Genomic DNA, 27,240 nt, shown 5'->3' with positions numbered 1-27,240 from the left:
TGTTTTCAGGTTGTTGGTGTAATGGTTCAGGGATTCAGGACTGGAGCAGATTCGTTTGCCACGAAGGCCTAGGCTGTAGGGAAGGGACCATTTGATATGGAATGGGTGGCAGCTGTCATAATGGAGGTACTGTTGCTTGTTGGTGGGTTTGATGTGGACGGATGTGTGAAGCTGGCCATTGGACAGATGGAGGTCAACGTCAAGGAAAGTGGCATGGGATTTGGAGTCGGACCAATTGAATCTGATGGAACCAAAGGAGTTGAGTTTGGAGAGGAAATTCAGGAGCTGTTCTTCAGTGTGAGTTCAGATCATGAAGAAAGGACAGGTGTACACTCGCACACACGCACATATCCATTCGTACGTGCACGGACACAGGCAGACATTTGTAAAGGCCAATGTCTGCTTGTGTCCGTGTATGTGTGGATGGATATGTGTGTGTGAGTGTGTGTGTGTGTGTGTGTGTGTGTGTGTGTGTGTGTGTGTGTGTGCGAGTGTACACCTGTCCTTTCTTCATGATCTGGACTCACAGTGAAGGTAAGTCTATCCACTCCCAGGATTGGAATGACTCCTTACCCTCTCGCTTAAAACCCACATCCTTTCGTGTTTCTCTCTCCTTCCCTCTTTCCCGAAGAAGCAACCGTCGGTTGCGAAAGCTAGAAATTCTGTGTGTTTTTTTTTTGTGTTTTATTTATTGTGCCTATCTACCGGTGCTTTCCCGCTTGGTAAGTCTTGGAATCTTTGTTTTTAATATATTTTTCCCATGTGGAAGTTTCTTTTAGGGAAAGTCTTTTTGCTCCCGGGATTGGAGTGGCTCCTTGCCCTCTCCCTTAAAACCCACATCCTTTCGTCTTTCCCTCTCCTTCCCTCTTTCCTGAAGAAGCAACCATCAATTGCAAAAACTAGAAATTCTCTGTGTGTGTTTGTGTGTTGTTTTGTTGTGCCTGTCTGCCAGCTCTTTCCCGCTTGGTGGGTCTTGGAATCTTTGTTTTTAATATATATATACCTGTATATATATAAAGAAACTTCCACATGGCAAAAATATATTAAAAACAAAGATTCCAGGACTTGTCAGGCGGGAGGGCAGTGGGCAGGCATAATAGAGTGGCACACAGACACACACACAAAATTGCGAGCTTTCGCAACCGGCGGTTCGTCAGGAAAGAGCGAAGGAAAAGGACGGATGAAGGGATGTGGGTTTTTGGTGGTGGGGGGGTTGGGGGGGGTGGGGAGTCGTGCCAGTCCCGGGAGCGGAGGGACTTGCCTTAGGGCATTGTGCTTGTGTCTGTATATGTATGGATGGGTGTGTGTGTGTGTGTGTGTGTGTGTGTGTGTGTGTGTGTGTGTGTGTGTGTGCGTGCGTGTGTGCGAGTATATACCTATCCTTTTTTTCCCCCTAAGGTGAGTCTTTCCGGTCCCGGGATTGGAATGACTCCTTACTCTCTCCCGTAAAACCCACATCCTTTCATCTTTCCTTTTCCTTCCCTCTTTCCTGACGAAGCAACCGCCAGTTGCGTAAGCTCGAAATTCTGTGTGTGTGTTTGTGTGAAAGCTCGTAATTTTGTGTGTGTGTTTGTGTGTTATTTTATTGTGCCTGTCTACCAGTGCTTTCCCGCTTGGTGAGTCGTGGAATCTTTGTTTTTAATATATTTTTCTCATGTGGATGTTTCTTTTTACTTTATATATATATATATATGTACACGATCAAAGGCAGAGCCACGTGTGAAAGCACCCACGTGATTTACCAACTGACCTGCCTACACTGTGACGCTTTCTATGTGGGAATGACCAGCAACAAACTGTCCATTCGCATGAATGTACACAGGCAGACAGTGTTTGTTGGTAATGAGGATCACCCTGTGGCTAAACATGCCTTGGTGCACGGCCAGCACATCTTGGCACAGTGTTACACCGTCCGGGTTATCTGGATACTTCCCACCAACACCAACCTATCCGAACTCCGGAGATGGGAACTTGCCCTTCAATATATCCTCTGTTCTCATTATCCACCAGGCCTCAATCTCCGCTAATTTCAAGTCGCCGCCACTCTTATCTCACCTGTCATTCAATATCATCTTTGCCTCTACACTTCCGCCTCGCCTGACATCTCTGCCCAAACTCTTTGCCTTTAAATATGTCTGCTTGTGTCTGTATATGTATGGATGGATATATGTGTGTGTGTGTGTGTGTGTGTGTGTGTGTGTGTGTGTGTGTGTGTGTGTGTGTGTGTGTGTGTGCGAGTATATACCTATCCTTTTTCCCCCCTGAGGTAAGTCTTTCTGCTCCTGGGTTGGAATGACTCCTTACCCTCCCCCTTAAAACCCACATCCTCTCATCTTTCCTTTTCCTTCCCTCTTTCCTGACGAAGCAACCGCCGGTTGCGAAAGCTCGTAATTTTGTGTGTGTGTTATTTTATTGTGCCTGTCTACCAGCGCTTTCCCTCTTGGTAAGTCTTGGAATCTTTGTTTTTAATATATATAGCGGGAAAGCGCCGGCAGACAGGCACATGAACAAAACACACAAACACACACACAGAATTACAAGCTTTCGCAACTGGCAGTTGCTTCGTCAGGAAGGAAGGAAGGAGAGGGAAAAATGAAAGGGTGTGGGTTTTAAGGGAGAGGGTAAGGAGTCATTCCAATCCCGGGAGCGGAAAGACTTCCCTTAGGGGAAAAAAAGGACAGGTGTACACTCGCACACACACACACACATATCCATCCGCACATACACAGACACAAGCAGACAAATATGTCTGCTTGTGTCTGTGTATGTGCGGATGGATATGTGTGTGTGTGTGTGCGAGTGTACACCTGTCCTTTTTTTCCCCTAAGGGAAGTTTTTCCGCTCCCGGGATTGGAATGACTCCTTACCCTCTCCCTTAAAACCCACACCCTTTCATTTTTCCCTCTCCTTCCTTCCTTCCTGACGAAGCAACTGCCAGTTGCGAAAGCTTGTAATTCTGTGTGTGTGTTTGTGTGTTTTGTTCATGTGCCTGTCTGCCGGCGCTTTCCCGCTTGGTAAGTCTTGGAATCTTTATTTTTAATATATTTTTCCCATGTGGAAGTTTCTTTCTGTTTTATATATATATATATATATATATATATATATATATATATATATATATAAAATGGTTGCTTCTTCAGGAAATAGGGAAGGAGAGGGAAAGACGAAAGGATGTAGGTTTTAAGGGAGAGGGTAAGGAGTCATTCCAATCCCAGGAATGGAAAGACTTACCTGGGGGAAAAAAGGACAGGTGGATAGCCCTCATAACTTTGCCCATGCCACATTCCCTCACCGCAGCCTACCTGCTGAACACAAAGTGCATTGTGTGCAGGCTGGCACAATGTAGTGATGCAGTGGCAGAGGTGCGCACGTGCATGTGCGCTTGTGTGTATGTGTTTGTGTGTGTGTGTGTGTGTGTGTGTTTCAGAGAGAGAGAGAGAGAGAGAGAGAGAGAGAGAGAGAGAGCACATCGATCCATGTGTTTAAAAAATGCTACCAAAGCTTTCAATCCTTTTTCATGTCTGTCTACAACTCAAAGCTTTCATTGTTTGGTGAGTTGTTTCCTTCACAACTGAATTATAGACATTCTGCCAAAATATCATGTAGCATCTACTAGGGATGGTCAAATAGTTCCTGGCTTTGCACAGAAAAAATAGAGTCAGTTTTAACAGTACACATGTGCAACACTCACCCATCCCCTTCAACATTGATGAACTTGTGACATTGTTTTTGCAGATTCTCTGGTCCACTTTAAAAGAAATTATATGATGAATGCTAAACCAGCTCTCAGCAGCATGTTTGACATCTTCAGTATCATAAAAACAAAAACTCTGCATCTTAGGAAACAAATGGAAGTTGAGGGTGTCAAATGAAATGCAGGGATTCCAATTTGGCAGCCACAACAGTGGGCATTGGTAAATTGTCCTGCAATAAAAGCATCCCTTTGGTTAACTTTCTCTTTTCTCCTTCTTAACTGCCCCCTTTGGTTGGTTAGCTGTTTATCCTTGCAGCCTTCAGTGACAGTCCACCAACAAAATACCATATTAATCCCCAACAAAATGGCAATATGAGTTTTTTGGCCAGTTTTGGGGTGCTGAGTTTCTTCAGTCACAGGGACCCCACAGTACTGCCATTCTTTTGACTGTTCCCTGGTTTTGGGATCATATAGGTGAAGCCTTGTTTCATCCTCAGTCACTAGCCTAACCAAAACATCCTTTACAGCATCGGGATAAGCCAAAACAGCTGTGGATGCTTCAACCCATGCCTTCTTCTGTCCATTGTCCAAATATTTTGGCACCCATTTTGCTGTAAACATCCTCATGTCCAGGATATTGTTAATAAAAGAACCAACACGCTACTAGGAGGTGTGCAGGTACCAACTTATAAACAGCACCAAACATTGCTAGTTCTATTCATCTACAGCTGCATCCACATGGCAATTCTACAAATCACACTTAAGTGTGTGGCAGAGGGCTCATCGAAGCACTTTCACACTAATTCTTTATTATTCGGCTCTCCAATGGGAAAAAGTTGGTGATTGAAGTTTCATTAAAAGATCCCACTGCAACACAAAAATGCCCTTGTTTTAATTATTTCCACCACAAATTCTGTATCATGTCCATGACATCTCTCTCCCCTATGTCTTGATAATAAAAAATGTGCTGCCCTTCTCTGAATTTTTTTCAATGTGGGCTGCCCATTATAGGGTTCATTTTCAGTTGTGAGATGTCCAGTTTTGACATGAGATACCAAGGTGTTGACAGTGCTGTGGGACAGATGCTCCCCTTGTGACTGTGATATCTCAGAGCGAAGTTTTTCAGGACTGTCCATGGAGAAACAAAAACTTCATAATCCCCAATAGCTCCAAAGATGCAAACCTTGTTTTTGCCTCTGACAAGTCACATTCTCTTGCAATTAAAAATAGTTATAAGAATAGGAAATGTGGTATTTGAACAGTTACATAAAAAGATATCAAGCTTTCATACAGTATGCTACTAATTTCATTTTTCAATTACAGGCCAGGTACTTTTCTGCTCCTATCCCCTCCAATAACTGAATATTTTGTAGAATACTCAACAAGGACATTGGAATTTTTACATTTACTTAACAGTGGTGTTATTCTTTAGTATTATCTATTGTAACAATAAGAAGTTGTAAATGAACTACAGAATCCCTGACATCAGTAGAAAATATTTTGGCTCTTTGTCCTTGTTCAGCTACATGAGTTCTTTATTGACTTAAAAATACACCCACAGACATAATAAATGAAATTGGTAAGGGCCTGAAATTCAACTGGAGGAATATGACATCAAATGCTTCTATGAGTCCTCATTAACTCACATACTCAAGCAGTGGGTTAAGTATGTTGTGATAGACTAACAGCAACTGAGTTGTGTAATTATAAAAGCAGAATCTTTTCTTGAGTAAAAGTAACTTCCTAATTATGTAAGGCCCTAACATCAAGATTTTTAAGTGTGTGAAATATAATATGCAAGAATAGTTCATTGCAAATTAGATTGCTGAAGCAGTTCATCACAGCTATGTCTCTATTACAAAGTATGTTTTGACTAATTTTATGTCTCAGAAGGTTCTCTGGAACACAATTTGTGTTTGAGTTAACGAATAAATGATGTGAAGAAAGCATACAAAGGTACTACCAGTACCTTAAAAAATTTGGACGAAATTTACACTCCTGGAAATGGATAAAAGAACACATTGACACCGGTGTGTCAGACCCACCATACTTGCTCCGGAGACTGCAAGAGGGCTGTACAAGCAGTGATCACACGCACGGCACAGCGGACACACCAGGAACCGCGGTGTTGGCCGTCGAATGGCCCTAGCTGTGCAGCATTTGTGCAACGCCGCCGTCAGTGTCAGCCAGTTTGCCATGGCATACGGAGCTCCATCGCAGTCTTTAACACTAGTAGCATGCCGCACAGCGTGGACGTGAACAGTATGTGCAGTTGATGGACTTTGAGCGAGGGCGTATAGTGGGCATGCGGGAGGCCGGGTGGACGTACCGCCGAATTGCTCAACACGTGGGGCGTGAGGTCTCCACGGTACATCGATGTTGTCGCCAGTGGTCGGCGGAAGGTGCACGTGCCCGTCGACCTGGGACCGGACCGCAGCGACGCACGGATGCACGCCAAGACCGTAGGATCCTACGCAGTGCCGTAGGGGACCGCACCGCCACTTCCCAGCAAATTAGGGACACTGTTGCTCCTGGGGTATCGGCGAGGACCATTCGCAACCGTCTCCATGAAGCTGGGCTACGGTCCCGCACACCGTTAGGCCGTCTTCCGCTCACGCCCCAACATCGTGCAGCCCGCCTCCAGTGGTGTCGCGACAGGCGTGAATGGAGGGACGAATGGAGACGTGTCATCTTCAGCGATGAGAGTCGCTTCTGCCTTGGTGCCAATGATGGTCGTATTCATGTTTGGTGCCGTGCAGGTGAGCGCCACAATCAGGACTGCATACGACCGAGGCACACAGGGCCAACACCCGGCATCATGGTGTGGGGAGCGATCTCCTAAACTGGCCGTACACCTCTGGTGATCGTCGAGGGGACACTGAATAGTGCACGGTACATCCAAACCGTCATCGAACCCATCGTTCTACCATTCCTAGACCGGCAAGGGAACTTGTGGTTCCAACAGGACAATGCACGTCTGCATGTATCCCGTGCCACCCAACATGCTCTAGAAGGTGTAAGTCAACTACCCTGGCCAGCAAGATCTCCGGATCTGTCCCCCATTGAGCATGTTTGGGACTGGATGAAGCGTCGTCTCACGCGGTCTGCACGTCCAGCACGAACGCTGGTCCAACTGAGGTGCCAGGTGGAAATGGCATGGCAAGCCGTTCCACAGGACTACATCCAGCATCTCTACGATCGTCTCCATGGGAGAATAGCAGCCTGCATTGCTGCGAAAGGTGGATATACACTGTACTAGTGCCGACATTGTGCATGGTCTGTTGCCTGTGTCTATGTGCCTGTGGTTCTGTCAGTGTGAGCATGTGATGTATCTGACCCCAGGAATGTGTCAATATAGTTTCCCCTTCCTGGGACAATGAATTCATGGTGTTCTTATTTCAATTTCCAAGAGTGTATTTTAAGCAAATTGTGGTACTCAGTATTTCTGAACACAACCAAAAAAATTAAATGGTATTATTCACTTGACACAGTCATACATAACTTCATCATAAGCAATAAGTTGTACAGTATAAATGTTTTTAAGATGCAGTGAACAGCATAATATAGCACAGAAAAATCTTACACTTCCATCTCACTACAGCAGAACGAATTAATAGCTGATAGTATTTCAATGTACTTTAGTTGTAATTTCTATTGAGTATACAATGAGCACTGTTGTTATATTTGTGTGGCACAGTTTCATCCTCAAATATTCTTTATGTGTAAACAATATGACAGTGGAATCTCCAGGTGGAAATATCAACAATGTAAGGAAAAAACATAGATCGCTACTAAGCAAAAAAAAAAAAAGGACAGGCATGGTGAAAAGACTGTTACATATTTAGCTTTGGGCCAAAACCTTCTTCAGAACATGAAACACACACACACACATTCATTACTCAAGGAAGAACGTATCATGCACACATGACCACCATTTCCAGCAGCTTGGACCGGAATGCTTTTTTTAAGAATAAAGTTAGTAAGGTCATTTGAATGGTTGATTGTTTTGGGGGATGGTACCAAACAGTGAGGTCAGCAGTCTCATCAGATTAGAGAAGGATTGGGAAGGATGTTCACTATACCCTTTCAAACAAACCATCCCAGAATTTGTCTGAAGCGATTTAGGTAAATCATGGAAAATCTAAATCAGGATGGCTGGACACGGATTTGAACTGCTGTTCCCCTGAATGCGAGTCCAGTGTGCTAACCAATGTGGCATCTTGCTTGGTTTAGTAAGGTCTATGAGGAGTAGTGAGTTTGAGGTCTGAAGGACATTGGGAAAAATAGTGTTCAAAGCTGCAAGTCCATGGGCAGGAAGGATGCTGGTGTTTAGGGAAGTGGCATCAACAGTAGCAAGTAGCGATCCAAGAGGTAAAGGAGTAAGGATGGTGGAGAGTCAGTGTTGGTCAGGGGCATAATAATCAGTTACAATGGGGCATCCAGGATTGTTAGGGTAGTGGATTCTGGAGAGCATGTAGAAGATAGGTATGCGGCATGTCATAGGGATGAGGAGCGAAATGGATTCAGAGGAGAGGTTCTGGGAAGGGTCTAAGCCTTTGAGCATGGATTGGAGGTTATGTTGGTCAAGGTATAGGATCAGTGACACAATTTATAGGTGGACAAGTCATATAATTGGTAGAGGCCTTCTGCCAGCTATCCACTGCAATTCAATTCATAATGACGTAGTGGAACCGTTGTCTGCAGGTAGGATGATTAAGTCACAGTTTGTTTTGAGGTTGTGTACGGCTGTCCTGCTGAAAGGTTGGTGTTCTTAGGAAGGGACCTGGAGAAGGATGGTGAGGCCAAGTTGGAGGTAAGGATTTCCTGGAAAGTGACCTGGGTGTGGTTAGGTGGGAGCAGGGCACAATCACCATTGGATGATGATGTAAACTGAGAGAAACAGGGTTCAGTGTTGGGATGAGGTTGGCTTTGGTTGGAGGTATTGGTGGCAAATAAGTAATTCCATTGCAGAGATCAGAAGGAGATTAGATCTTTGACAAATTCAATGGTTAAATTTAGGTGTAGGGCTAAAGGTGAGCCCTTTGGATAGGACTGAAACTTCATGGACCTGAGGGTTTTGTTGGAAAGACAGTGTTCCGGGAAGTTCTAGCTCTGATTTTGGTGGAGTGTAGATGGGTTGTTTGCGGATGTGGCAAGTTGAAAAGGTCATTTGGGCTGGGTCTGGAAACTGTGAGGGGTGAAGAAGAGGAACATTGTGGGCATATAGAAGGTTGTATAGTGCTGCCCCAAGGAGGCAGTAGGATGTCAGCAGTTGGATACCTTATGGAAGTGCTCCTCTAGATGCTGGAAGTAAGGGATTCAATTTCAGAGATGTGATGTATGTAGAGGGATTGCACAGTAGCAATATCTTGCAGAGGTGGGACAGAGGTGGTTCTGGGATGCGTGTGCCATGGAGATGCGTTTTTGCAGTACTAGGTATGTTAGTGCCAGTGACTGGTAGAATCTCAAAAAAATGGCTCTGAGCACTATGGGACTCAACTGCTGTGGTCATTAGTCCCCTAGAACTTAGAACTACTTAAACCTAACTAACCTAAGGACATCACACACATCCATGCCCGAGGCAGGATTCGAACCTGCGACCGTAGCAGTCGCACGGTTCCGGACTGCGCGCCTAGAACCGCGAGACCACCGCGGCCGGCGGGTAGAATCTGAAAAGGTGGTAATTGTGAAAGGAGGTGTGGGATCTAGAGAAAGGAATTTTTATGGTTATGCCATTGAGGCTGGGGGAATCACTTGGTTTAGGTAGAATTTACAGGACAGGATGTGGGACAGGGTTTTAGGCTGGGATAGGGGTAGTTTTCTGGACTGGTGCAGAAAGATGGATCAGGGGTCCGTTGTGCCAGGGGTGGTATAGGGGAAACAGGGATGATGCAGAAATGGGCAAATGGAAGTGTTGGTGGTCATGACGGGAGCTGAATAACAGAAAAGATGTGTAAAAATACATAATGACATGCAAAAACACTCACAGATACATAAAAATGCACAAATTCATAAAAACAACCACAAATACTTTGAGAACATGCAAATACACAGGAGAAAAGGAACAGCTGAGATTTTGGAGTATGTATGGGTTGGGATAAGGGAAGAGGGCGCAAAGGACGACTGTTTAGGTCAAGGATCACAAGTTTGTGTGACACAGGAAGATGTGGAAAATAAAATGGGAAAATATCAAGGATGTGACAGTAAATGGGATCAGTAGGAAAAATTATAACTATTGGTGGGAGGAATTTGAGGCATCAAATGCTGGCTCCAGTCCACACAGTCGCGTAGCTGTCTGTTGTGAGCAGATAAGATTCTTGATACAGTGTGGCTTGGAAATCAGAGCATGTGCAGATTGGATGGTGATGAATAAACACAGGAAAGAAGAGAGAGAACAGACACTGAGAAGATTAATGCCTTAGAAAATATTAACTAAACAAAACGTTACAAGATTGTGGGATGGAATAAAAGGCATTAAGCAAAATTAAACAATGTAAACTCCATGTTGGAATATCAACAGTATAAAGAAAAAGGTAGATTGCTACTCACCATAAAGATGACATGATGAGTTGCAGACAGGCATGATGAAAAGACTGCTAAAACTTAGCTTCTGGCCAAAGCCTTCTTCAGGAAAAGAAACACACACACATTCATTCACACATACAAGGACACCTCATGCACACTTAATCAGCATCTCTGGCAGCTCGGACCTTGCTACCCTACTCTCACCTGCCTGTCGCACCATATTTCACCTGTGTATCCTTTGCTAGGGCATTTCCCTCACTTTGTATTCTCTGTCTTTTCTTATACCCTTTTCTCACTGTGTGTTCTATAAATACCCATTCTTCCTAAGCGATTCCCCTGCTATCTCATTCTACCCTGCATCTCTTCCATGTTTCCACCATTCATGTCACCCAAGATCACTACTTAGCCCAGCTCAGCCACTGAGAGTTTTTCTGAAATTTCATTTGGTAATAGTCCTGTTACCTACTGTCAACACCACTTCTATTGGATCAATACTATTGCTACATAAATTATCTGCACCTACTGTCAACACCACCTCTATTTGATGAATACTATTGCCATGTAAATTATATGCAAAGTGCAGAGCCCACATGCATCACAAAGTGTTTAAATGACAACATGTGGCCATAATAACTACCACTGGATGGGTTAAAATATCTCTCTGTTTTGTATTACACTATGGTAAAAATAGTAGGGAGTAGCACAGTATAACCTTTCTAAATGGGAATATTTGAAATGTAGTCATAGCACTCAGTAAGTCACACAACAGTAAAAATAGGTCATAACTGTTTAATGACTTGGCTTTACAACCAAAACTGCACAGCACTAAAAACAAAATAAAGGGCTGTTTTCTCTCATCTGTCATGCCTGTGTGGTGGAATATTCTCAATCAGTAAATTATTAGTGCTCATAAATATTAGTGCCCAACTTTTTAAGGTTGATAACTATTTTCTCTCTATCTGTACTATCCAAATTAGATCTTTGTTTTGCTTTTACTAAAAAAAATATGATTATGTGAAGTATTCAGACATCTCTTATGGTATGTGGTGGCTGTCATTTAACAGTTACTTGTTTGTATGCAAGCAGTAGTTGTGAGCGCATGTCTCATTCAGGCTGATGACACAACGCGGATCCTTGGAGGGAATCCGGTGCTGCCACACCAGTTCCCTTGGCTGGCTGCCCTCCTGCTGGATGGAGAGCTACAGTGTGGTGCAGTCATCATCTCCCATCGCTGGCTACTCACTGCAGCTCACTGTGTCACTCTGTCAGTACTCCTCACCAAAATAATTAAGCTCAACACAAGTAACTTCACTCTAGCGTGATTATCACAAAGTGGATTTTCAGGCTTGTGGATTATCTGTGTATATGTTCATATATGCCTTGTTATTGGCCAAAAGCATTACTTTTCACTACAAAGTTTATTTCAAGCAGTGGTCACAAAATTATTTAGAGGCCACAACTGGTTTCAACTGTCTACTTGTTATGAGTATCCCAGACATTTTGATTTGCCAATGGCTGCACCCAAATGTGCTAGGAGTCAACATTTTATTGAAGATACTAGTAGGGGACTTCCTCTAATAGAAGTCCAATATTAGAGGAGGAAAGTTGCTAATCACCACAGAGGGGAGATGCTGAGTCATGATAGGCACAACAAAAAGATACACACAATTATAGCTTTCAGCCATTAAGGCCTTTGTCAGCAGTAGACACACATAATACACACAAACTCACGCAAATGCAACTTGCACACACGTCTGCTGTCTCAGACAACTGAAACCACACTGCAGTAAAGTTGTGTTTGTGTGAGTGTGTGTGTGCATGTGTGTATGTGTGTCTGTTGCAGACAAATGCCTTAGTGGCCAAAAGCTATAACTGTGTGAATCTTTTTGTTGTGCTTACTGCGACTCAGCATCTCTGCTATATGGTGAGTAGCAACTTTCCTTCTCTAATACTGTTACATTCCATCCTGGATTTTCCATTGTCTAATAGAAGTCCCAAAGAAATGTTTACTTTCAGCATGTTTTAATGCAACCATCGGCCGACCTATATTTATATGGGCTACTGATAATAAGTACACAGTTGAAACTGGTGTAGTCACTGAATAATTTTGTGAGAGTTGCCCAAAAAACAACTTTATAAGATAGCAATGTATGTATAGTTTGGTGATTTCTGAAAAAATAGAAACCTGACACATTAAATTATAATTAGGTTGAGTACTTTTATTTAGAATACAAATTTCTCGTTGTGAAGATGTAGATGACCAAAAACATTTGTAAGTGGTTAAATATTGATGCCTATGAACCAGTATGTGAGCAGCTAACTGATAGTGAAATAAGTGTGTTCGGTAGGCAAAGAGAGTGAAGATGAGGCACATTGAAGCATTGAAATGGACCTGACTACACCACCATTTTGATTCTCCAAGAAATGAGAAGTATCATCAGCAAAAATCGAAATGAAAGACAGAGACAGGAAAAAATTAGCCTTTTATTTCTCAAAAGTGAACTGAAAGCAAGTTATAAGAAATATAGTGTGTTTTAAGTGTAGTTTTGTTAATAAGTTGTCAGTTTTTGGTAAGTATTGCACAAGTAATGCAGTGTGCTTTCAAATGTGATATGTAATGTGCTTTTTTAATGTAGTAAATACCAATCATATTTTGGATTATCCATGTTGTTTGGTTATCTGTGGCATACTCAGTCTGTATTAACTCATATATTGGGAGGCTGCTGTAGCTGAAAATTATGTTTGAAAGATCACTTGATGTGTTGTAGTTATGGCCATATGAAGAACATTTCAAAACCAAATACTGATACTCTGAAACATTATAACATGTGGATGAGTTATATTCAGTCATTTCTTCACAGTAATTGAATCAAACAATTTCTCATTTTTCTTATATTCTGTGTTCACTGTAATGATTAGTTGTTATTAATTTAAGTTAAATTATACTAAAATGCATATGCCTGAATAAAGATGGTGCATTCTCTTTGACTTTGGAACAAAAATTCAGGACTAAGTATGCGTGTCTATTATTGATTCCATTTTTTGTTTTGTGGTTCCTGTTCAGCTTATTGTTGTGCACAACTGTTGCAGGTACTCCAGCTCACAGCCTCTTCTGGCTAGATTCTCGGTGTACTTGGGCGCACATGACATATCTGCACTCTCCGAGCCTCAGCGTTTACAGATGACACTCAGTCGTGTGGTTTTTCATCCAGGTCATTTGACTATTCTCAGAGACATTGCTCTGCTTGAACTGAAGGAAAGCATCAGTTACTCATCTGTGATCAGACCAATTTGTTTGCCAAATGCTGAACAATGTGAGTGCATGAATTATCACTAGTCATTACTTTTATCTTATCATAATCAGAAAAGAGTAATAAAAGTAAGTATTAATATTCCTAAAGGCAGTTTTTTCTGATTTATAATCAGTCATCCAAACCATATGACAGAGATTACCAAAGATGAAGCAGTGTTTTGCAGCTTTGCATGTTGACATGATTACAACAAAACTGGTAACCACAGACTATGTACATGATAGTTCTCTGTGGGACACATCTGTGTAAAGTTGCATCTGATTCCTCTTACTCACAAAACATAAAGAGTGATTCCATCAGTGTCAAGCCTATGCTTACCCAGTCACAAATCTCCTTTCCAATTACATCTGTGGTCCTACCTCCAAATTATGCCTGTTCTGTGCAGGTTTCTTCTGCAAAAATCTCTTGCCCTTTGTCAGTTTTATCATCAACCATTACTTTTTAAACATGCCCCTTCTCAATGTATACATTTATTTTCCTCTTATGACAACGCTGTGTCTCACTTTCTCCACCCATACCGCTCTCCTAAACTTAGAGGCTGCTTCCCAGACTGTGTTCATTGTTCTATCCTTTTTGTCATAGTATTCTGCCTCTGTGTTGGTTTCCTCCTCTCATATTTACTCTCCTACTTGTTCTAACTGTTGATATTGTCTTCTCATACTCATTTTTTTTTGCTGTTTGCAGTGTAACCTTCAGCTCCCTTCCGCTTCTGTTTCACTGCTTTCATCTCTCAGGGATAAATTGTCTTTCCTCATAATATCTATTTTTCACTATTGCCCCTTCCAAAGAAAGTTTCTATTCTAGCTGCTGGGAGTGTTTTACACTTTTACTTTTTTATCATGATGCTTGACTTCAATTTCTCAGTGTCCATTCTCCTGCTTGTCGATTAGTCAAGACATTTATATTAACATTTGTGTTACATACTTTTGTATCTTTACATGAGTAATTTGCTTTCATTATTGATCACCTCTGGCATCATAATTCATGCAGCTTTGGGTGAAAGAGGAAAGATTTTGGAGTTACATACACTGTAATATTAATGTGGAAAACCTGTAATATATAGAACTCTGAGACTAAAACTCAAATGCACAGACATGAAACTAACCATCTGACTTCAGAGTGTATTATAATTCAAATATTCCCACATCAAAAAATAAATAAACAAAAATAAAACAATGGAAACTCCAGGCAGGAATACCGATGATGGTGGAAAAGACAGACTGCTACTTACCATAAAGAAGACCTGTCAAGTTGTAGACAGCTACAATTAAAAGACACTCACATATAGCTTTTGTCCACAGCCTTCATCACTAAAAGAGAGACATACAATATTTGCACACACACAGAAGCAAGCACACCTCATGCACATGCTGCTGCCAACCCCAGCATCTCAGCTGAGATGCTGGAGATGGTGGTCGTGTCTGGGTGAAGTGTGCTTGCTTGTGTGTGTGATTGTTTTGTCCATAAACTCTGCAAATGGGGTGAATTAGCTACTCTGGAATATATTAAAATCTCAAGAGAGAAGACTGAAAGTCTCTTCTTGTCAATACTTACAAAGCCCAAATATTGGTGAAGAGGTAATGTATAGTAAATTTTCATGTGGATAGGCAACCACTTTCCTGGAAATGACAGGGGAGCAGCAGAGTGGCAAATTTATATATTGTGGAAGGTTACTGACACACACACACACACACACACACACACACACACACACACACACACATATGTGGAAAATAGCAATCATTTTTCTCACAATATTTTGAAATAAAAAAGCACGTAAAATAGAGAGACAGTCCCTGTTGCAAAATGCAGTATGCAATGGAAAGAATTTGACAACTTCAGAAACTTTTTGCCACACTACCTGCACTATCTGATTATCAGTTGGATATTTAGCCTGCATGTTTACTTGGGTATATTTAGTTCATTCTCTTGAATATCATCTTATTCCTTTATCAGATCAGGCCCATAACTCTAACCCTTATGCATTTAACCATTCATATCGCTTTATTTCCCTCTTTACATTATTTGCTTAACTGGATCAAGGTATCATCAGACCAAAAACCATACTCTGTGTCATTATCATGCGGTGGACACAGGATGCTGTTTTTGTCCACATATGACACAAAATAATACTGTACTGGTTTATGTGTTGCCACCTCGCTAAACCATGAACACTTTATCAACTCCATTTTCAATTATTATTTGGGCATTTCTGTCTGATGGATAATCTTTACAAATCTTTACTTTTATGTACAGCTGCAGTTTTATGACATTCTAGCATCACACAAACTATAATTGCTGAAGGTGCCTAACCAGAGTAAGCATAGCTAAAGTAGGATTGGTTTAAGGTCACATGGGATCTATTAGCACCTATGAATTCTGGAGACCCTATCCAGCAACATGTACTGGTACTCATAACTTTTTAAATATTTTATTTTACTTCCATATGATGTGTAAAGTAACATCCAATGAAATTTAATTACACTAATGTAAGCCATAAAAAATGCTTTATGGTCTGATTTCTAACCATTATCTGACCAACATAATAAACATTAGCCAAGACATTAAAACTGCCCATCACAGCTGACTTTTGTAAGCTCCTTCACACAGCAACAAATAACCTCTGTTCAGCCAAATAAGTAGCAGAATGTTATTTTTGTGCTTTCCTAATAATAAATTTGGTAACTTGTTGAGGTGGCTATGCAACACCATTTCAGGAATGTTAAATTATAGAGGTGACTGCTGTTTCTATTCCACATGTGATCTGTTGGTTACCCTCACTGTTATGTTCAGGCAGTTACCTCTGCTCAGATGTGCATTAATGAGTTGGGTAACCATTTTAGCCCCAATTGTACAGAAAGACACAGATAAATTTCATCACTAATACAACCACTTGTATTTTTAACCACTAGTCATCTAGTCCAAACAGAACACACAGAGGACATTTATACAAAAAATGGTCACTTTGAAATCATGTTGCAAACACTCAGAACTGTATTTATGATGTACAGCATATTTTTGTTTGTGCTGAGGCAAACCACAATTTTTGAGCATGTAACTTTTTGCTAGACTAACTTTGCCATAAGATTTAAAGATTTACAGGTTATTCAGTGTGCCTGATGTGTGTTTCTCTCCATCACAACACTGAAATAATATTTTAGACTTTTACGTAGATAGATAATGTATACACTGAAACTAATCAAATGAACACGGTGTTCTTATTTTATTTTTGTTACTGAAAGAGAGTTAATCTCTATTCCACATCTTTACCATCATTTGAATTACTGGCAAGCAGGACTGACTGTTATGCCAGGGTGGCAAAATTGTTAGCACATCCACCTAGCTAGATGAAGAGCCAGAGCTGTCAATTGTACACAATTAATTCATGTGAAAAAGGTTTCTGACATGATTACGGCTGCACGATGGGATTTAGCAGACTCTGAATGTGGAATGGTAGTCGGGGCTAGATACATGGAACATTCCATTTTGGCACTTTTTAAGAAATTCAATATTCTGAAATCCACAGTGTCAAGAGCATGACAAGAATACCAAATTTCAGGCATTACCTCTCACCATGGACAATTCAGTGGCTGACACCTTTCACTTAATGACCAAGAGCAGAACTGCTTTGCATAGAGTTGTCAGTGCCAACAGAAAAGCAACACTGCATGACATAACCACAGAAATCAATGTGGAATATACAATGAACATATCCATTAGCACATTGTGGTGAAATCTGATGTTAATGGGCGATGGCAGCAGACAGCCAACACAGTGCCTTTACTAACAGCAAGACATTGGCTGTAATGTCTGTTCTGGGCTTGTGATTATATTGATTGGACAATATACAACTAGAAAACTATGGTCCGGTCAGATGAATCCTGATTTCAGTTGATAACAGCTGAAGGTACGGTCTGACCATGGCACAGACCCCATGAAGCCATGAACTCAAATTATCAAGACTCTGTGTGAGCTGGTGGTGGCTCAATAATGGTGTGGGCTGTGTTTACATGTAATGGACTGGGTTCTGGTTATATTCAGCTACTTAGAAACCATTTGCAGCCATTCATTGATTTCATGTTCCCAAACAACAATGTAATTTTTACAGATGACAGTGTGCCATGTCACTAGGCTAAAATTGTTTGCAATTGATTTGAACAGCATTCTGGACAATTCGAGAAAATGATTTGGCCACTCAGGTCACCTGACAAGAATCCTATCAAACATTTATTGGACATAATCAAGATGTCAGTTTGTGCACAAAATCCTGAAATGGCAACAATTAAGCAATTATGGACCACTATACAGGATGGCTCAATGTTTCTGCAGAGAAGTTCCAACAGCTTGTTGAGCCAATCACATGTTGAGTCACTGCAAAATAAGCTGGGCAAAAGGAGGTCTTATATGATATTAAGAGGTATTCCATGACTTTCATCACCTCACTGTGTTATCACTAACCATAATTCAAACAAATACATATCAGACTGTTAAAATACTCTGTTTTGCTTAGCAGCCTTGATTATTTGGTGTGAGAATATCAACAAACAATTTTTAGACTAGCTCAGTTAATGACTGAAAGCAAACAATTTCTGTGGTGACAATTTGTAGTAATGAACAGCAGAGCAATTGTAAAATGTGTAAAATGTGATTTAATAAATTAGAATAGTGACAAATATAGTCTTCAAACATTGTAAAATATACATCATTTTATGTCAATGGTCTATTATTTCTTGAGCTTCAAAAATACCATCTAGTCATGCACACTCAATGCAAAATAGAATTATCATTTGCAATTCTAAACTGCTAGTGTTTAATTTTCCAGCACAGAGCTGGAATTCCAGCCATGAGCGCCTGAAAGCACAGGGCCTGTAGCATGTGCTATATGGATAAACAATCTCTGAGTTAATGACACAAATGATGTCCTATTCTTATGCAGTAATTAATTTCTATTCTGAGGATTCTGTAGAATCTTCATAAGTGCACATTACTCCAGTCAACACTATTCTTGGGTTACTTATATGCAGTTCTTCAAACAGTAGACATCATTTGTTACAGTTGAAGCTCTAGAAGAGGCAGGCACCCTGTCAGAGGTGCTGGGCTGGGGAGAGGTGGGAAACGGCCAAGTGTCGGCACTGCCGCTGCTGGCCCCGGTGCAAGTGGTGGGCCGTTCCACCTGCCAGCGTGCCTGGGCTGCACTTGGGGTCACACTCCCACCCTACACCCTGTGCTCTGGCTCACCAACTGCTGGCACTTGCAATGTGAGTCTGCTTGTACAAATGTCACAATATTAGTGCAAAATCTTTGTTTCTGCAATTAGACATTTCAAAGAACGTTACAGAAAAACTTCAGATATACTTCTGGATGAGAAGCACGTTGACTAATAGTTGATCATTATAATTGCTATTGTATTTGTGAGTAAAAAGTATGCTGTCTACAATTTTGTCACTTTGAGTTAGTCATTACTTCTTGTAGATGAGACAGAGATATGTCAGAGACAAAGTATACGATTCCCTGGGGTGTATATTTCCCCAACAACTCATAAGTTTACTGATCCAGTTGAATGGGTGTTTTAATATGGCGTCTTCTTTTCTTTGTGTCCAGTTAATGGTTGCTTGGTGGCACAAGTAAATATAAAATAATTTTCACAACTCCAACAAATTTGATTTTCCAATTTTATGTACATTTATTATCACAGACCTTGGCTTTTATATAGTAAATTTCACAGATCAGTAAACCTACAAAGACTACAATGAGTCTAAATTGCACTAACAAGTGGCAGTATGGCACTGGTACATATCCAATAAATGTCCATTTGAAAATATACACAAGTGTCTACATGCATTTGACTGTGTTTTACAGCTGTTTGGCATGGACTGAGTTATGTATCAATGACTGCAAACATTACTTAAAGAAAGCTGTATGTGGACTGATACAGTAGTTTACATAATGAATGTTAGATGCAAACTGACTGTGGCTTTATGCGTAGCACCTATTAAAGACATGCATAGGACAGTTATTGCAAAATGTTAAAATATACAGTTATTACATTTTCAATGCAAACAGAAAAGAAACTTCTCTCTGTCCAAACAGGCCTTCGAAGGCCCAATGGTACTGACCGACAGCCATGTCATCCTCAGTCTATTGGCGTAACTGGACACAGGTGTGGAGGAGCAACTGGTCAGCACACTGCTATCCCAACCATTGTCTGTTTTCATGTCCAGAGCCACTGCTTCTCAATCAAGTAGCTTCTTAGGTGGTCTCACAAAGGCTGAATACACCTCATTTGATAACAGCACTTGGTAGATCTGAACAGTCACCTATCCAAGTGCAAATCCAGCACAGTTTACCACTGTGGCAAGGCAACTGGCTAAACAATAAAAGAGATGACTAAAAATTAATAAATACATAGGGTTTTTGACCATTATAGGTATCGATGGAAGGGATGAGTAGAGACAAATGAAGCAAGGAAATAATCCTAATAAACACAGGTCCAGAAATCAATGGTTTCCCCGATACGACATATGTACAAGTGTAGTCATGACATTATTACAGCACTGTTAATATCTACAGCTAAATTTATGATGTAGCTTCATTTCTGGCACATTTCTGTCAGTTATTTGAGTACATTACTTTCCTTTGTTGAAGCAAAGAGTGACCTCAAAGCAACCAATCACAGATCGATTTTTGAGCAGGTGCCAGCAGTATGTGGGCAGTGAAGCTGTTGTATAAACATGGCCTTATGATCCAGGTACCTGTTTCTGGCCCAACAAACACATTCAAATGAAGAAATGGTGGTTTTCCACAGCCCACTAGGTGAATATCAGGCTGTTCCATGGTTTACTCTAGATGCAAAGCTGGAGTACACTGATCACTGATTCCATCCCAGGGGGTGACGGTGGCGGCAGGAGGGGCATCCGGCCACCCCTTTCAATTAACCCGGCCACCCCTTTCAATTAACCATGCTAATCTGTTGTAACCATGCCAACTCTGTGCAGACTGCGGGACACAGCACAAGTGGAAGAAGTAGAAGATTGAGGGGTATTCATCCCTTTCTTAAAATTATCTGATAGAACATCTGTGAGTCAATATTGCTCATAACATGGAGCAATGAATGATTATCAGAAGCTAAGAAGATGTCCCAACAAGCACCTGGCATGGAGCTGTGTGAGGATACTGTACCCCTAACTAGTATCTTTGAATTTAAAGATGAACAATTAGAAAAGCTGAACGAAGCAAGAATGGCACATAAAAACTCAATCTGCTGTTACGTATATTCCTATTTCTCTTCTCTTAAGACAGATATGGATAAATTTGAACAGAAGCAGGAAGAATGGTTAGCTAACATCTGGTCTTAAAGTATCAAATAGTAAAGAGAGACAAATTCCATTTGATATGAAGCATTAATGATTAGCAAGGAGAGGTCCCCAGTGGTGTGATCAACTTTTTGAAATTATGTACGTGGTAATGCATGTTAAGGTCCCAGGTACCACACCTTGCAGCCGTTCATCCTGGTGGGCCTCTCATCTGAATAATTGGCCAAAAACGTTTTCAGAATTTCACATAATATTCTATAGCTTTAAAAAGTATTGTACTACAGATTAATTGCATAGTGTAATGGTTATAATGCAAGAGGTTGTGGTGTTTTGAATTTTTTATTTTTAAATCTTTATCATAATTACTTCGAGCATTATTTTTATTCATTTAACTGGACTAAATGTATTTTTTAAATTATATCTACACCTTTGTCACATTATGTTACTCATGATATTAACTTTTTCAGTTACTCTCATTGTTTGTTCCTATACCATTTTTCCACTTGGAATCTTTGTACATGTGTTTTTAATTATTTCTGCATGTTAACATTATTTTAATTTCTTCCATTTTATCATCATATATTACCATCCATGTTGTTGCATTCACTATTTTTATGCCTCATTTTGCTTGGATTTTGCTTCTCCTTATAGGCCCCTCTTTCATTTAAATCTTGATCTGTTATTTTGTCCATAGTGCAGTAAGAATTTGTGTGTTAAATATTTGTGTGAGGATCACTGTTCAAGAAAATTTACATATTTTAACGAAAATTACATTTATGACACCACTGCCCTCTAAGTATAAATAGATTATTTTGTCCTTTGTTTTTTAACTAGTAGATTGGCATTTTCAAATGTTTAAATATTAAGGCAGGTAAAAAACACTATTATATTTACAGGAAAAAAAATGAGAGCAGTTGAAAAAGTTAGTATGTTGACTGAAATGATGTGACAAGGGAATAGAAATAATAAAAATTACATTTAAAGCAATAAATTGAATAAAATAATAATAAAGGTCATTTTGATAAAGATTTACAAAAAAAGTATTTAAAGCATTTAATAACATTCAAACACACAAACCCTGCATATGAGGCCTATACTGCAACCACTACACAATTTATTTGAATAACATTTCTTTTTTAAAGCTGTCGAGCATCACACATCATTCCAATTTTTTTCCAGTTACTCACAAATGAGGTTGTAGAGTCTGATACCTGGAACCTCAGCCTACAACACCATATAGATGACTTCAAAAATTTGATCCCATCCTGTAAGAACAGAGGCTATATCACAAACTCATCATAATTTTCCAAAAATAGAGCTTTAGAAATTAGTGAGGACATATTAACAAAACAAATATTCCAATATTTTTGGAAACAGAAGCAGGTAAAATCTTGCATCACAAATACTAAAAAAAAACCTAGAAAAATGGTATTTGGAAATCATATACAGAAACCCTTTCAAAAATAAAATGCAAAATTTACAGGCATACATGTACATTAAAAATAGGATACAAGGTGTAGTTTGTTGGAAGAAAGAAAGTGACAACACAGAGAAAAGACAAACAACTGTAGGAAACTGTGGAATTACTGGAAAAAGAAACTGAATCTCACCTTTCTATGGAACACATTTTCAGGCAAGGATGTAATGTACAGCCTTACTGAAGCACAGCTAAGAAGTTTTCTCAAGACTGATCCAGCAGTAGTTGTGTTGCTAGCCTTTTCTGGATTGACCACAGCTTAATTCATTGAATCACTCCAGCATGATGTACTCCACAGAAGTTAATAAAATAGAACTGGATGTTCATTATGCAGGAAACAAAAAGAGAAAAAATATGGAATTCTGTTTCCTGCACTGACCACAGCTCTATTCACTGAATCACTCCAGTATGATGTATTCCACAGAAGTTAGTAAAATAGAACTGGGTGTTCATTAAGCAGGAACAAAAAAAGAAAAAGAAAGTATTACTACGACAAATGGGAATAATTTTAAATCACTGGCCTCCAAATTAAACCATGTGCCAAGCATTTATCACTTAATAAAGGATTTTAAACCTAACTGTACAACTACTGCAGATTTGGTATTCCTAAAGCCCATTTAGGGTTTCTTCCAAAGAAATAATGAAAGAAGACTGCTGCATTAAACTCTGAGATAAATTTTTAGCCAAAGTTACCTTGATGGACTAGCACCACTGGGAGAAATGATGTTGAGGAGAAATGGATTCTCAATGTTGTAGCCAACTGTTTCCAGAAATAATGTTTTGAAACATCCTAGCAGATTAAAATGGTGTGGCAGACTGAGACGCAAACCAAAAAACTTCCTATTCACGGGTAATGATCTCATTGACTGATTTATAAAGGCTGCAGCTAAGCCATTTCTTCACAATATCCTTTCTTTCATGGGTGCTAGTCCAGCATGGTGTGCAGGAGAGCTGTTGAGAAGTTTAGAAAATAGGGGAAAGTATTTGTAGAGATGAAACTATGAGGGCATGCTGTAAGTTAAATTTGGATAGAATAGTAGGAAAAAACAACCCATGCACAAGGCACAGTTCTGGTTTAAAATGTGTGTCTCATACATAGTTTTAATCTAAAAGGAAACCTCAAACATTGCATACTCAACTGCAGTATGATAGATTTAACTGTCAGTTGTAGTTTGCTTATGATTGTTCTTAGTAAGTACTTAAACAGAGAAATGCAAATACAAATGGAAAAATAGTTATCTGCATATTTTCATGTCACAAGTTACTTCCTAATCTATCGTTTTTTAATTATCTGCATTATATATTTTTTTTTATCAGGGAGACAGTGGAGGAGCCCTGATGGCTCAGGATGTTGACGGACTTTATTATGCCACAGGCATTATCAGTTTTGGAGCTCCAAAATGTGGCACTCCTGGTATCCCAGATGTCCACACTCGCATTGTCTCCTACCTGAATTGGATTTCTTTGGTCACCAGCGATGGTGGTGCCTGGAATTACTCATAAATGGTGATTTAATTTTATCTTATGGTTGTGAAAATTAGTTAACACACTTATGAAATACATTCTGTAGTAAACTGCAAACATAAATTGACACCTGATACAGAGATTGTATGAAACATAACACATGCACTCACAAGACTGAATTTGTAACACATTTGTTATTCTTTGATTATCTTAGTCAATGTGCTAGTGAAACATGAGGAAATAAAAAGCAGAAACAATGGCCTTAAAACACAGAAACAATGGCCTTAAAACAAAAAAGATGACAGTGTACCTTTTATAAAGCTATATTCCATTCCACACAATTCATTTCTCTGTGACTGAATGCACAGCACATATTTAACGGTTTGTCCTAAACTTTTCAGTGGATGCTGTTAGTCAGCTTGTAGTAGGTGAACATACAGAATTTGAGAAGATATGTAATGGGCAGTGTAAGAGATTAATTTACGCAGGAACTGTTAAACATCCAATTGTTTTCCAGGATGGAGAAAACAAATGCTTCAAACTAACATGTGAAGTTACTGAAGCATAATCAATATTAATGCGATGAAGAACTTATTCCCATTTCATTCTTAACTGAGTTAGCAATTACATATACTTACATATGTGGTATAGCCAGTAGCCTCAAATACTAGTCATCAGTTAAATAAAAAGAGGATCTTGCAACTTCGGCTGTCTTTATATTGAAGCAATTTCCTTTTTAGGTTTGTGAATATTGCAGTGGATGCTTTCATGCACAACAGATAGAAATCTGTAATGCTATTACACCTGAAAAGCCCATGAAGATGATCCTAGAAACTATATCTCATTGTTTAAATTTTCATTAACTAATGTACACTTTAGGAAACAGAAAAGTCAAAGCCAGATGTTAATATCGGATTTTTGCAAGGGTTACATTTTATAATTTTGTGTTGATTTTAATGACAACATTTTTAATAATTATATTTCCAAAATAACATTTTTTTAAAAAAGGTAGTGTTCTATTAAATCAAGAAAAGCAGGGCTTTAAAAATAATTATATGAATTCTGCAGCAGACACTTATTAGCAGGGCCAAAACTTTGAGTATTCAATGACTTACTAAATATCTCCTAATGTAATCTTCTTTATACTGAATGTTGTATACTTTTGTATCATAGTGATCAGTCAAATGCGAGCTATACTTCATAGCTTCATAAACATAGGTTCATAAACATAGATCTTGTAAATTAATGCTGATATTTCATGTAAATTTTGTATATATATTATATGGATAAAATTATGAGTAAGTTTTATCTACTGGTAGTCATTTCGAATCAACATGACAAATACACTGCCAAGGCAATACTATACCAAAACTATAATTCTAAATTACACAAATGAAAAATAGAGAATTTCATAATTTTAGTGTCTGCATTTTTATTTATTAGCAAAATAGTAACCTATTACAGGTTGTAATAAGGCTAAACAAACAACAGTGTATCCTTTGCAACTGTGCAAGTACATAAAGCTGTTCCACATGCTCTCTCTAAAGCATTGTAAATGACATGTTGCTGAGTGCAGCACTTTGTGAACATTGTGGAATTTACATCAAAATCAGTAACTTATGTAGACAGCTAAGTGTTCCATCAGTTCTCAATATCATGTGCCAACTGTTTTTTTTATAATCAGTGACTCTGTACCACAAACCCTGGAATAAAATTTTCCAGCTGAAGATACTGGAGAAACGAGACCTAGTGTGCAATTGTACTTGTCAGTGATTTGCAGTTTTCTCTTAGCACTTGGTCTTGCAAGTAGTCTATTCACATGAAGATTGCATTACAGTAAATGCCTAGACCCCATGCCTCTAAGTCGATATTTCATTGTGTCATTAATTTGGTGAGTTCTTAATACAAACAATTTGCAATTGTGTCAGGCTCTATGCTGCTGGTTGTGAAATCACTTATCAAAACACTTCTATCTACACAATAGACAACAACAGGAAAAGTACTTTCATATTGATCAGCTAGTTGACTTAGTGTTATGGAGAGCAAGAATGGGCTGCATGTTATGCCAAATGGCATTCTAATGACTCATTTCATCCTTTGATCTGGTAGTTCCCATCCCAATCTTGGATTAGTTCCATAGGGATCTAGTTAAGTTCCTATTGCCTTCATGTGAAACCAACTGCAAAAATGCTTGCATAATATCACTGATGATGTGTGAATATCAAAAACATGAATATCTCCAGCAGATGCTGTGCTCCCCCACCCCCCATGTTTCCCCTTCTAATTTCTTAATGAGAGAAGGTACGTTGGCCTCATGAATAGACACACCCATAATTATTTTCCACTTGATCTTCCCACATTTTGCCTTTGTCGTAACTTGATGCGGAAGGTTTAAAAATGGTGTTTCCATAATCTTCTGTGAGGGTGTATTCCACACACCCTGTTGCAATTTAGTCCAGCATGTGACTGCAGTACGTACTCTTGTGACATTATTGTGAAGACTTTTATGCAAGGCATTAAACTGATATCCCATGTCGAGCCTGTTGATGGAAGAACATCTTCTTTTCTGGGAAAACATACAACTCTTTGACTATATTGCGTACTATATGTCAGGGTATGTGAAACTCATCAAAGAGTGCATTGCTACTTACATTTGGAGCACAGTTTTCACTATTCCAAATGTCCAGCTGACGTGTGATGACTAAGATTTGCAGCAAGTGGATGTGCACAAACTCCCAAGTAAATTCAAGTTAGAGTTCATCCAAATATGGTAGGAATTGTATCAACTGATGGTGAAATACAAGTCATCAAACAGTTTACAGATATATTCCAATAATGGTCATTAACAGTCAATAAGTCCACATCAAAGCTTTCTTGTGAACATGTTTTAGGACGTATTTTTCAAATTCGTGAAATAGTCTGAACATCGTGTGGGACTAACAACTGAGATGAAGAGTAAGCACTTTCATAAGCATCGAAGCATGAAGTTGGCAAGGTAGCATCTATTTGACTACAAGAGGCAACATTCATTTGATTTCCAAACCACTTATGGGGCTGTTTTTGATACACAGAGGTTCCTAGTATGATTTAATATAGTAAGTTCACAGTGTCTTTCTCATATTCCCACAGATGGTTGTCTTGTGTTCCATATTAGCTATGAGAATCACCAGTTATCTTCTTTGCTTCATGATTTCTGCAATTGTTTAACAATCCTAAGTCCGTTGGTGATAAGGTTCACAGAAGGGGACAAAATGATACAAATTACATATATCCCTTTTTAATTTCTGTTTGGAATCAATGTATTCATTAAGAGCTGCTGTTGTAGAAGAGTGACATGGTGTATGTTCCATAGACTTTTGTACGATAAGAGCAAAGTCCACTTCCTCTCCTATGAATTTCATTTGTTTAAGGATGTTGTCCTTTACAAAAACTTTACACTTAACAACAGTACACAAA

General features: G+C 39.5%; 1 protein-coding gene across 4 annotated transcripts in view; it reads left to right on the top strand.

Moving 5' to 3' along the window:
• The window catches only part of LOC126355792 (uncharacterized), a 171,909-nt gene extending 146,780 nt beyond the window's left edge, over nucleotides 1–25,129 (top strand). For 3 of the 4 annotated variants that reach the window (XM_050006202.1, XM_050006201.1, XM_050006200.1), the window contains 4 exons: nucleotides 11,332–11,483; nucleotides 13,310–13,533; nucleotides 18,586–18,788; nucleotides 23,638–25,129. In XM_050006202.1, the coding sequence (XP_049862159.1) occupies nucleotides 11,332–11,483; nucleotides 13,310–13,533; nucleotides 18,586–18,788; nucleotides 23,638–23,823 (765 nt within the window). In that variant the 3' untranslated portion in view covers nucleotides 23,824–25,129. The remainder of the gene's footprint in view (nucleotides 1–11,331; nucleotides 11,484–13,309; nucleotides 13,534–18,585; nucleotides 18,789–23,637) is intronic. The other variant, XM_050006204.1, reaches the window with a different exon arrangement.
• The last annotated feature ends 2,111 nt before the right edge of the window (nucleotides 25,130–27,240 follow it).

Source organism: Schistocerca gregaria, chromosome 3, assembly GCF_023897955.1.
Source record: "Schistocerca gregaria isolate iqSchGreg1 chromosome 3, iqSchGreg1.2, whole genome shotgun sequence".
NCBI lineage: Eukaryota > Metazoa > Arthropoda > Insecta > Orthoptera > Acrididae > Schistocerca > Schistocerca gregaria.
Note: the sequence above shows the minus strand (reverse complement) of the source record. Positions and strands in the feature narration are given on the sequence as shown.